Genomic DNA, 12842 nt, shown 5'->3' with positions numbered 1-12842 from the left:
GGATTTTTAATTGTGGTGATAATGGTAGTTATTAGAATCAAAATACCAGAGTAGAGGAGCATTAGTTGGTTAAGGCTGTCACACAATACTACAGTTTGGGTGGTTTAAATAACAGACATTGTCTCAAAGTCCTAAAGACTAAACATGCAAAATCAAAGTGTAAGCAAGTTTGATTTCTTCTGAGGCCTCTCCCCTAGGCTTCCAGATGGCTGACTTCTTGCTGTGTCCTCAGTGACCTTTTTTCTTGCTTGAGCATACCTTGGGGTCTCTTCCTGGTCTTACAAGGACATCAGTATATTGGATCAGGGCCCCACCCTTATGACCTCTTTTAACATTAGCTATGTCTTTGAAGGCCTTAGCTTCAAATGCAGTCACATTCTAAGGTACTGGGGTTAGGATTATAAACCTATAAATTTTGGGGAACTCATTCAATCCTTAATAGAAAGGGGCTTTAAGCTCTTTCTGGTTGCAAAAAGATCTCATTGCTTGAGAGGCAAAATTTGGTCCAGGACTATCAGGATCCGATTCACTTGTATACATGGGATCCTGAATTTCTGTGTCTTCCACTGGTCAGAGATGCTTAAGATGGAGATGTAAGTTAAGAGACTGATTTCACTCTGGAATTACTATAGAGCTCTCTTCTTATTGGGGGAAAACTAAGCTAAGTTATTTTTTGTTGTTTATTTTTAACTCCTAGAGTAGATTTAGATTTACATAAAAATTTAACAGAAAGTACAGAGATCCCATGTACTCCTTCCCCATCCCCACAGTTTCACCTGTTTTTAACATCCTACCTCAGGTGTGGTACAGTTGTTACAACTGATGAACCAATATTGATACATTATTTTTAGCTAAAATCTATAGCCTACATTTGGAGAAGGAAATGGCAACCCACTTCAGTATTCTTGCCTGGAGAATCCTGTGGACAGAGGAGCCTGACGGGCTGCTGTCCATAGGGTCGCACGAAGTCGGACACAACTGAAGTGACTTAGCATGTATGCATAGCCTACATTACAGTTTACTGCTTGTGTTATACATTTTATGAGCTTTACAAATGTATAATGACAAGTATCTACATTACAGTATCGTCCATAATAGTTTCACTGCCCTAAAAGTCCTCTGTGCTTCATCCTTTCATTCCAGCCTCCCTCCTTCCTGCTTTAACCACTGCAATCCCTGATCTTGTTAAGGTCTCCAGTTTTGCCTTCTCCAAAATGTTATCTAGTTGAAATAATACAGTATAAAGCCTTTTCAAACTGGTTTCTTCCACTTAACAATATGCATTTAAGGTTCCTCTATGTCTTTTCATGAGTTAATAGCTCATTTCTTTTCATTACTGAATAATATTCCTGTGTGTGGATGTCCCAGAGTTCACTTATTTAACTCCTGAAGGGTATCTTGGTTTCCTCTAAATTTTAGAGTTTATGTAAATGTTCACATGCAGATTTTTGTGTGGTCTTTTTTTGTGCAGTTTTTTAACAGCAATATTTTTAAAACTGACTTCCTAGCTATAGGAATTTGTTGTTTTTATGTGGGGAGCATAGATACATTAAAATACTTGGCATTTTAGAGCTTCAAGGGATTCTACAGTGACCGAGATCCACATTCTATAACTTCTGGTCTCATCCTCACAGTCTAAGAAGAGACAGCAAAGATCTCAAAGGAGGAAATTACCTAACTACATGCACATAGTTGCCTGATGGCAGTAGCAGGGCTGAGACACTGAGATGAGGGATACTTGCTCTCAACGCAGTGTACTTAATGTAACTCTGCTCCCATGGCCAAAGACAGACATGTAACGGTCATAGTCTTTTATAGCCTTCAGTGGGTGGACTTCAGAATTATGACCCCTTGACAGAAACAGAAGAGTTGGAATTCAGGCAATGAAATGTTGGAGAAAGCATTCTGTGTACCCCTAGAGTCTCCCAGATTAAAAGAGCATGAAGTGAACAGGAAGGCCTTGAAGTCTGGTTGGGCAGCAAGAATGTTACTAACCTAACATTTATACCATATGGAGATGTCGTGTTTTCATTTGTGTTAAGCATCAAAGGAAAGGGAAACTATGCCGATCATTTTTGCTTAGCAAAGACTCTTCTACATCCACTAAATTCATAAGTGGGATTTTAAAGACAGCTCATTACTGAGCTGGGCCCTGAGTAGGGTCACAGTTTGGGGAATTAGAGAAGGAAGCAAGTGATTTGTTTCCTAAAAATATTTCTTGCTCTTTCTACTTTGAAAAGTAAAGGCAATGGACTGGCCTCCAGGAGCAGTATAAATGATCATTCCTAGCTTTCTCCTTTTATCATTGATTTACAACTGGATGAAGATTCGTAACTTATACTTTAGACAGCAGAGAAGAAAAGTAGATGGCGAAAAAGGAGGAGGAAGAAGAGAAGGAGAAAGAGGAGAGGGAGGAGGAAGATGAAGAAGAATACACTTTTCTCCATTTTATGTTAAGAAGCTTTGTATTAAAAGTGAGGGAAAGGTCTAGTATTTTATTTATTTTCTTATAAATTTTCTATTAGGATCAATTATTTAATGGATTAATTCTATAAGAACTTGAACATTTTATGAACAAAAAGATCGCAGTGATCACAGATGCATCAATATGATGTGCTTTTAGAAGCTCTATTGGCTTTACACTTTGTCCAAATATATGTTGGTCTTATGTTACTGATATTAATAACTTGTATTTTTTATTATTCTTTGTTACTTGGATTTAGAGTTGCTTTTCCAATATGGAAAACTATTTACTAGATAATGCAAAATGTCTGAAAAATAATTTAAAACATGGTGCAAGGCTAGATTTGAGTTCAACACAGCCATTGTAAGCCATAGAAATCTTTGAAAGCATAAATAAATAGAGATAATTTCCTCTTTGTGAAAAGCAAATGCTAAACGACATGTTACCATGGACACTGAGTATTGCTTAGAATTCTGTTCTTTCCATAGCAGTCAGAGATTATCTCAAACATTAAAACCATTCTGTATTCTCAGCATCTTGTTGGATTTATGGGACAAAATCACATAGACTTTGCTGTAATTAAATCTGATTAAAAAACACATCTTTACTTGTTGCTGAAAGGAAGAAATAGTGATGTTTAGATCCATATTATACAATAAACTTGACAAAACTGCCATGGCTAAATCTGAGATTGTATGATACAAAATATGTGATTTGCAAATCACAGTTTTACCCATGATCTCAGCAAATTTCTGAAGATACTTGCACAAAATATATTTAATTTTCTCTAAAAGGATAGCATATATGTGTTCCTAGTTCAGTTTTCTGTATATTGAGCTATGATTATTGTAATAAAATTTAAAAGGGAATGACCTATTAGGGACTAGAATAGTTATTTCCTCTTTTGTTTCCAGAACTATTATAAAAGTGGAATAACATATGCAGTTAGCTAATGGCATATATCACCTCCCCCCAATAGATTTCCTTTTAAAGTTGATCTTTAACAAAGAAGCAAATGCAATACACTGGAGCAAAGATAGTCTCTTCAACAAATGGTGCCAGACAACTAGACAGCCACATTAAAAAAAAAAGAGAATCCAGACACAAACCTTATATTGTTCACAGAAATTAATTTAAGATGAATAATAGACCTAAATGTAAAATGAAAAACTCTGAAACTCCTAGAAAATAACATAGGAGAAAATCTAGATGATCTTAGGTATAGCAAGAGAGTTACAAGATTAGCCAGAATAGGAGAAAATGTTTTCAAAAGGTACATATGATAAAAAGACTATTGTACAGAACATATAAAAAACTCTTAAAAGTCAACAATAAGAAAACAGCCTGATTTTAAAATGCTCCTTACAGACACTTCACCAAAAAAGATACACATGACAAATTAGCTTATGAAAAGATTCTCCATATTATATGTCATCAGGGATATGTAAATTAAACAATGAGATATCACTATACATCTATTAGAAAAGCTAAAATCCAGAACATTGGCACACCAAACACTAGTGAAGATGTGAATCAACAGGAACTCTCAGGCGTTACTGATGGGAATGAAAATGGTACAACCATACTGGAAGACAGTTTGGTAGTTTCTTATGAAACTAAATATATTCTCACCATATGAGCTGATAATTACTCTCCTTGGTATTTATCCAAAAGAGCTGAAAACTTATGTACACATGAAAACCTGCACATGGGTATTTATAGCAGCTTTGTTCATAATTGCCAAGACTTGAAAGCTACTAACATGCCATTTAGCAGGTGAGTGGATAAATAAACTGTGTTACACCTAAATAATGTAATATTATTTAGTGCTCAGAAGAATTGAGCTATCAAGCCATGAAAAGATATGAAGGTAGCTTACATGCATACTAAAAGGTACAAGAATCCAATCTGAAAAGACTACATAGAGTCATATGATATTCTGGAAAAGGCAAAACTGTGAAGACAATAAAAAGACCAGTGGTTGCCAGGTATTAAGGGAATGGGAAGGGAAGTCTGAATTGGCAGATCACAAAGGATTTCTAGGGCAGTGAAAGTACTCAGTATAATACATTAATGGTAGATACATGTCATTGTACATTAGTCCAATCCCATAAAATTTACACCACTAAGAGTAAACCCTTAATGTAAACTATGGTCTCTGATAACTATGTTTAATGTAGGTTCATCAGTTCTAATAAATGTACCTCTGTGGTTGGGAATGTTAATAATGGGGGAGGCTATGCATGTGTGGCTCCAAGGGGTATATGGCAAGTGTCTGTACATTCTGCTCAATTTTGTTGTAAAACTAAAATTGCTCTAAAAGATAGTCTGTTTTTTAAAATTGTTATACAGTAAAAAAAAAAAAAAAAAAAGGAAACTAAGTACCTCTGTAAATATAGGTGTTCAATTATTGGATTTTTACTGATATTATTACACCTTATGACTTGGGTATTTTTAATAGATACTCATGAGGTCTGAAGAAATCCTCTAGTAGGCATTTTGATTTTATTTCTTAGGTCAGATGTTGCCATTTTGTATAACGATCGCTCTGTCCTTGAAAATCATCATGTGAGTGCAGCTTATCGACTTATGCAAGAAGAAGAAATGAATGTCCTGATAAATTTATCCAAAGATGACTGGAGGTGAGTTTCAGAGGAAATATAGAGGAAATTTAATTTCAGGGAAAATGTTATGTGATTTAATGTGAAGAAAACAGATGAAAGTCAATCCTTTAATCACAAAACAAACTAAATTCCTCTTGATTGGAAGATTACTACTGGAAGGCTATTCAGGAACAAGGCCCTGTAGATGGAGCTGAACTATTTCAAGGCCAATTCAACATCTATATGCATCATAACCAATCTATAAGACCACATAACACCTTAAGATACATAATTACATACTCCTTGAAATGGTGCTAAAGTGCTTAGTCACTCAGTCATGTCCAACTGTTTATGATCACATTAACTGTAGGCCCCCAGGCTCCTCTGTCCATGGAATTCTCCAGGCAAGAATTGTAGAGTGGGTAGCCATTCCCTTCTTTAGCGGATCTTCCTGATCTGGGGATGAAACCCACGTCTCCTGCATCTCCTGCATCACAGGCTGATTCTTTACCATCTGAGTCACCAGGAAAGCCCTCCTTGGAATGGAGTTCTGCTCAATTGTACCAATATGTGGTCTTACATTAATTCAGAATTTTTGTGTCTGATTCCTTCATATATTAATTTTTTGTACATGGATATGAGCTTTTCTAAAAAACAAAAATTCGCTACTTGGGGAAAAAACTACAAATATGCTAAAATGACCTAGATGCAGAGGGTAATCTTAAATATTTTCCAAACCATTTGTATTGTTAAAAAAAATTTACATGAAAAGTTATTGCTTATTGGCATGCAGAAGAAAATAAGATGTATCCCTCCCAGTCAGCATAACATTTGCTCCTTTTCTCTTGATCCTCTGGTCATCATTATCCCCTTCCTTTACTGTAGGATTGCCAGATATATCAAATAAAAATAAAAGACATACAATTAAGTGTAAATTTCAGATAAACACAGATTTTTTAGTGTAAGTACATCCCTAGTTAGCTTTATGGTGGGGTTAATGGTGACCTCCTCCAAGAGGGCTTATGGCATACCCAAGTCTGCTGCACCCAGAGCCCCTGCCCCTGGGGCAGTCCACTGATGACCCACACCTCCACAGGAGATGCTCAAACACAGTTCTGTCTCAGTCTCTGTGGGGTCCCTGAGTCCTGGTGCACACAAGGTTTGTTTGAGCCCTCTCAGCGTCTCTGTTGGGAATGCGGTTTGATTCTAAATGCGAATTCCCCTTCCTACCGCCTTGCTGGGGCTTCTCCTTTGCCCTTGGACATGGGATATCTCCTCACAGCTGCTGCAGCACCCACTGTCTTACTGGGGATTCTCTGACCTTGGATGTGGGGTATCTCCTCATGACTGGTCCAGCGAAGCACAGCCGCCACCCCTGACCTTGGTCGTGGGGTATCTCTTCACAGCCGCCACTCCTGACCTTGGACATGGGGTATCTCCTTTTCACACAAAACTGTGATCAATAGACTGTAAACATGCTCCTTAAGTTCCTTGGCTACATCCTTCAGGTCGCCCAGGACTACTTCCAGATCCTCCATGATGATCTTGATCTGTTCCTTCACCTTGGTTTTCTTTGGGTTCCAACAAATTTTGGGGGGGCTCCAAAATCATTGCAGATGGTGACTGCAGCCATGAAATTAGAAGACACTTGCTCTTTGGAAGAAAAGTTATGACCAATCTAGACAGCATATTAAAAAGCAGAGACACTACTTTGCCAACAAAGGTCTGTCTAGTCAAGGCCATGGTTTTTCCGGTAGTCACGTATGGATGTGAAAGTTGGATTATAAAGAAAGCTGAGTGCAGAAGAATTGATGCTTTTGAACTGTGGTGTTGGAGAAGACTCTTGAGAGTCCCTTGGACTGCAAGGAGATCCAACCAGTCCTGAATATGCATTGGAAGGACTGATGCTGAAGCTGAAACGCCAATACTTTGGCCACCTGATTTGAAGAGCTGACTCACTGGAAAAGACCCTGATGCTGGGAAAGATTGAAGGCAGGAGGAGAAGGGGATGACAGAGGATGAGATGGTTGGATGGCATCACCGACTCAATAGACATGAGTTTGAGTAAACTCTGGGAGTTGGTGATGGGCAGGGAGGCCTGGCATCCTGCAGTCCATGGGGTCGCAAAATGTCGGCCACGACTGAGTGATTGAACTGAACTGACATCCCTAGTATTCTGTGATCTACTTATATTTTTTAAAAAGCCTTTATCTTTAACAAAGATCTCGTTAAATCAGTTAATGTGCTGAAAAAAATCCAATTCAGATGCAAACATCAAAGGTTTCTTTGTTTTTTAATTTAAATCAAGCTAAAAGGAAATGTCCAAAGGAGTAACCTGGGATTAAGATCTGCTTTAAAATAAAGAAATAAGAGGTTAATTTAGAATTTAAAAGAAGCCCTAATTTCCCATGGTTATTTTTTCAAATATTCAAACTTGCTGGATTTTCAAGGCCAGGAAAAACATGGGCTCACTTTTACAGACATAGAAAAAGCTCTAACGTGGGAGGAAAGAAGCATTTTGTTTTGGGAACCCAGTTCAGGTCTTACATTTCATTCCACAGGAAACATAGCCCAGATGGGTCACCAACCTAGGAAGGCCAGGATCTAATCATAAAAGGCACCACTGTTGGGTATGTGGAAAATAGAAGGGTAAGGGTAGAATCAGGTGCAGAGTTGGTTCCTAAGGTCGCAGAGATTGACTATTTCCATCTAGAATATTAATTTATTGCTTCATCAGTGATTATCCTTCCCAGAGGTTATATTTGCATTATTAATTTTTGTCATTCCTTTGAATTAACCCTCTTCTTCTCTAAGTTGATTCTGTTGCTGCTTCAGTGTGATATTTTTCTTTACAGTTTTTTTTTTTTTTTTTTGGTCATACATTGATATGAATCAGCCATAGATTTACACGTATTCCCCATCCCGATCCCCCCTCCCACCTCCCTCTCCACCCGATTCCTCTGGGTCTTCCCAGTGCACCAGGCCCGAGCACTTGTCTCATGCATCCCACCTGGGCTGGTGATCTGTTTCACCATAGATAGTATACATGCTGTTCTTTTGAAATATCCCACCCTCACCTTCTCCCACAGAGTTCAAAAGTCTGTTCTGTATTTCTGTGTCTCTTTTTCCGTTTTGCATATAGGGTTATCATTACCATCTTTCTAAATTCCATATATATGTGTTAGTATGCTGTAATGTTCTTTATCTTTCTGGCTTACTTCACTCTGTATAATGGGCTCCAGTTTCATCCATCTCATTAGAACTGATTCAATGAATTCTTTTTAACGGCTGAGTAATATTCCATGGTGTATATGTACCACAGCTTCCTTATCCATTCATCTGCTGATGGGCATCTAGGTTGCTTCCATGTCCTGGCTATTATAAACAGTGCTGCGATGAACATTGGGGTGCACGTGTCTCTTTCAGATCTGGTTTCCTCAGTGTGTATGCCCAGAAGTGGGATTGCTGGGTCATATGGCAGTTCTATTTCCAGTTTTTAAGAAAATCTCCACACTGTTTCCATAGCGGCTGTACTAGTTTGCATTCCCACCAACAGTGTAAGAGGGTTCCCTTTTCTCCACACCCTCTCCAGCATTTATTGCTTGTAGACTTTTGGATAGCAGCCATCCTGACTGGCGTGTAATGGTACCTCATTGTGGTTTTGATTTGCATTTCTCTGATAATGAGTGATGTTGAGCATCTTTCATGTGTTTGTTAGCCATCTGTATGTCTTCTTTGGAGAAATGTCTGTTTAGTTCTTTGGCCCATTTTTTGATTGGGTCATTTATTTTTCTGGAATTGAGCTGCAGGAGTTGCTTGTATATTTTTGAGATTAATCCTTTGTCTGTTTCTTCATTTGCTATTATTTTCTCCCAATCTGAGGGCTGTCTTTTCACCTTACTTATAGTTTCCTTTGTAGTGCAAAAGCTTTTAAGTTTCATTAGGTCCCATTTGTTTAGTTTTGCTTTTATTTCCAATATTCTGGGAGGTGGGTCATAGAGGATCTGCTGTGATTTATGTCGGAGAGTGTTTTGCCTATGTTCTCCTCTAGGAGTTTTATAGTTTCTGGTCTTACATTTAGATCTTTAATCCATTTTGAGTTTATTTTTGTGTATGGTGTTAGAAAGTGTTCTAGTTTCATTCTTTTACAAGTGGTTGACCAGTTATCCCAGCACCACTTGTTAAAGAGGTTGTCTTTTTTCCATTGTATATCCTTGCCTCCTTTGTCAAAGATAAGGTGTCCATAGGTCCGTGGATTTATCTCTGGGCTTTCTATTCTGTTCCATTGATCTATATTTCTGTCTTTGTGCCAGTACCATACTGTCTTGATGACTGTGGCTTTGTAGTAGAGTCTGAAGTCAGGCAGGTTGATTCCTCCAGTTCCATTCTTCTTTCTCAAGATTACTTTGGCTATTCGAGGTTTTTGTATTTCCATACAAATTGTGAAATTCTTTGGTCTAGTTCTGTGAAAAATACCGTTGGTAGCTTGATAGGGATTGCATTGAATCTATAGATTGCTTTGGGTAGAATAGCCATTTTGACAATATTGATTCTTCCAATCCATGAACACGGTATGTTTCTCCATCTGTTTGTGTCCTCTTTGATTTCTTTCATCAGTGTTTTATAGTTTTCTATGTATAGGTCTTTGGTTTCTTTAGGTAGATATACTCCTAAGTATTTTATTCTTTTTGTTGCAATGGTGAATGGTATTGTTTCTTTAATTTCTCTTTCTGTTTTTTCATTGTTAGTATATAGGAATGCAAGGGATTTCTGTGTGTTAATTTTATATCCTGCAACTTTACTATATTCACTGATTAGCTCTAGTAATTTTCTGGTAGAGTCTTTAGGGTTTTCTATGTAGAGGATCATGTCATCTGCAAACAGTGAGAGTTTCACTTCTTCTTTTCCTATCTGGATTCCTTTTACTTCTTTTTTTGCTCTGATTGGCTGCGCCCAAAACTTCCAACACTAATGTTGAATAGTAGTCGGTGAAGAGTGGGGCACCCCTTGTCTTGTTCCTGATTTCAGGGGGAATGCTTTCAATTTTTCACCATTGAGGTGATGCTTGCTGTGGGTTTGTCATATATGGCTTTTATAATGTTGAGGTATGTTCCTTCTATTCCTGCTTTTTGGAGAGTTTTAATCATAAATGAGTGTTGAATTTTGTCAAAGGCTTTCTCTGCATCTATTGAGATAATAATATGGTTTTTATCTTTCAGTTTGTTAATGTGGTGTATTACATTGATTGATTTGCGGAATATTAAAGAACCTTGCATTCCTGGGAAAAGCCCACTTGGTCATGGTGGTATGATTTTTTTATTATGTTGTTGGATTCTGTTTGCTAGAATTTTGTTAAGGATTTTTGCATCTATGTTCATCAGTGATATTGGCCTGTAGTTTTCTTTTTTTGTGGCATCTTTGTCTGTTTTTGGAATTAGGGTGATGGTGGCCTCATAGAATGAGTTTGGAAGCTTACCTTCTTCTGCAATTTTCTGGAAGAGTTTGAGTAAGATAGGTGTTAGCTCTTCTCTAAATTTTTTGGTAGAATTCAGCTGTGAAGCCATCTGGTCCTGGGCTTTTGTTTGCTGGAAGATTTTTGATTACAGTTTCGATTTCCTTGCTTGTGATGGGTCTGTTAAGATCTTCTATTTCTTCCTGGTTCAGTTTTGGAAAGTTATACTTTTCTAAGAATTTGTCCCATTTCATCCAAGTTGTCCATTTTATTGGCATAGAGCTGCTGGTAGTAGTTTCTTATGTTCCTTTGTATTTCAGTGTTGTCTGTTGTGTCTCTCCCATTTTCAATTTCTAATTTTGTTAATTTTGGTTTTCTCCCTTTGTTTCTTAATGAGTCTTGCTAAATGGCTGTCAATTTTGTTTATTTTTTCAAAAAAACGACAAGCTTTTAGCTTTGTTGATTTTTGCTATGGTCTCCTTTAGTTTCTTTTTTGCAATTTAATTTTGCCCTGATTTTTAAGGATTTTCTTTTCCTTCTGCTAACCCTGGGGTTCTTCATTTCTTCATTCTCGAGTTGCTTTAGGTGTAGAGTTAGGTTATTTATTTTGGTTTTTTTCTTGTTTCTTGATGTAAGTCCTGTAATGCTATGTACTTTTTCCCCTTAGCACTGCTTTTACAGTGTCCCATAGGTTTGGGGTTGTTGTGTTTTCATTTTCATTCATTTCTATACATATTTTGATTTCTTTTTTGATTTCTTCTATGATTTGTTGGTTATTCAGAAGCGTGTTATTTAACCTCCATATGTTTGAAGTTTTAACAATTTTTTTCCTGTAATTGAGATCTAATCTTACTGCACCGTGGTCAGAAAAGATGACTGGAATGATTTCAATTTTTTTGAATTTTCCAAGACCAGATTTATGGCCCAGGATGTGATCTATTCTGGAGAAGGTTCCGTGTGCACTTGAGAAAAAGGTGAAGTTGATTGTTTTGGGGTGAAATGTCCTATAGATATCAATTAGGTCTAGCTAGTCCATTGTGTCATTTAAGGTTTGTGTTTCCTTGTTAATTTTCTGTTTAGTTGATCTATCCATAGTTGTGAGTGGGGTATTAAAGTCTCCCACTATTATTGTGTTACTATTAATTTCCTCTTTCATACTCGTTAGTGTTTGCCATACATATTGCGGTGCTCCTATGTTGGGTGCATATATATTTATAATTGTTATATCTTCTTCTTGGATTGATCCTTTGATCATTATATAGTGTCCCTCTTTGTCTCTTTTCACATCCTTTATTTGAAAGTCTATTTTATCTGATATGAGTATTGCGACTCCTGCTTTCTTTTGGTCTCCGTTTGCATGAAATATTTTTTTCCAGCCCTTCACTTTTAGTCTGTATGTGTCTCTTGTTTTGAGGTGGGTCTCTTGTAGACAGCATATATAGGGGTCTTGTTTTTGTATCCATTCAGCCAATCTTTGTCTTTTGGTTGGGGCATTCAACCCATTTACATTTAGAGGTAATTATTGATAGGTGTGGTCCCGTTGCCATTTACTTTGTTGTTTTGGGTTCACGTTTATACAACCTTTCTGCATTTCCTGTCTAGAGAAGATCCTTTAGCATTTGTTGAAGAGCTGGTTTGGTGGTGCTGAATTCTCTCAGCTTTTGCTTATCTGTAAACTTTTGAATTCTCCTTCATATCTGAATGAGATCCTTGCTGGATACAGTAATCTAGGTTGTAGGTTATTCTCTTTCATTACTTTCAGTACGTCCTGCCATTCCCTTCTGGCCTGGAGGGTTTCTATTGATAGATCAGCTGTTATCCTTATGGGGATCCCTTTGTGTGTTATTTGTTGTTTCTCCCTTGCTGCTTTTAATATTTGTTCTTTGTGTTTGATCTTTGTTAATTTGATTAATATGTGTCTTGGGGTGTTTCGCCTTGGGTTTATCCTGTTTGGGACTCTCTGGGCTTCTTGGACTTGGGTGGCTATTTCCTTCCCCATTTTAGGGAAGTTTTCAGCTATTATCTCCTCGAGTATTTTCTCATGGCCTTTCTTTTTGTCTTCTTCTTCTGGGACTCCTATGATTCGAATGTTGGGGCGTTCACAGTGTCCCAGAGGTCCCTGAGGTTGTCCTCATTTCTTTTGATCCTTTTTTCTTTTTTCCTCTCTGCTTCATTTATTTCCACCATTTTATCTTCTATCTCACTTATCCTATCTTCTGCTTCCGTTAGTCTACTCTTGGTTCCCTCCAAAGTGTTTTTGATCTCATTCATTGCATTATTCATTTTTAATTGACTCTTTTTTATTTCTTCTAGGTCTTTATTA

General features: G+C 37.3%; 1 protein-coding gene across 6 annotated transcripts in view; it reads left to right on the top strand.

Moving 5' to 3' along the window:
- PDE1A (phosphodiesterase 1A) overlaps positions 1-12842 on the top strand; it is a 376209-nt gene that overhangs the window by 299375 nt on the left and 63992 nt on the right. For all 6 annotated transcript variants that reach the window (XM_043488084.1, XM_043488083.1, XM_043488081.1 and 3 more), the window contains one exon: positions 4981-5106. In XM_043488084.1, coding sequence (XP_043344019.1) covers positions 4981-5106 — 126 coding nt within the window. The remainder of the gene's footprint in view (positions 1-4980; positions 5107-12842) is intronic.

Source organism: Cervus canadensis, chromosome 15 (genome assembly GCF_019320065.1).
Source record: "Cervus canadensis isolate Bull #8, Minnesota chromosome 15, ASM1932006v1, whole genome shotgun sequence".
NCBI lineage: Eukaryota > Metazoa > Chordata > Mammalia > Artiodactyla > Cervidae > Cervus > Cervus canadensis.
The sequence above is the reverse complement of the archived record's forward strand: the minus strand, read 5'-3'. Positions and strand labels throughout refer to the sequence as shown.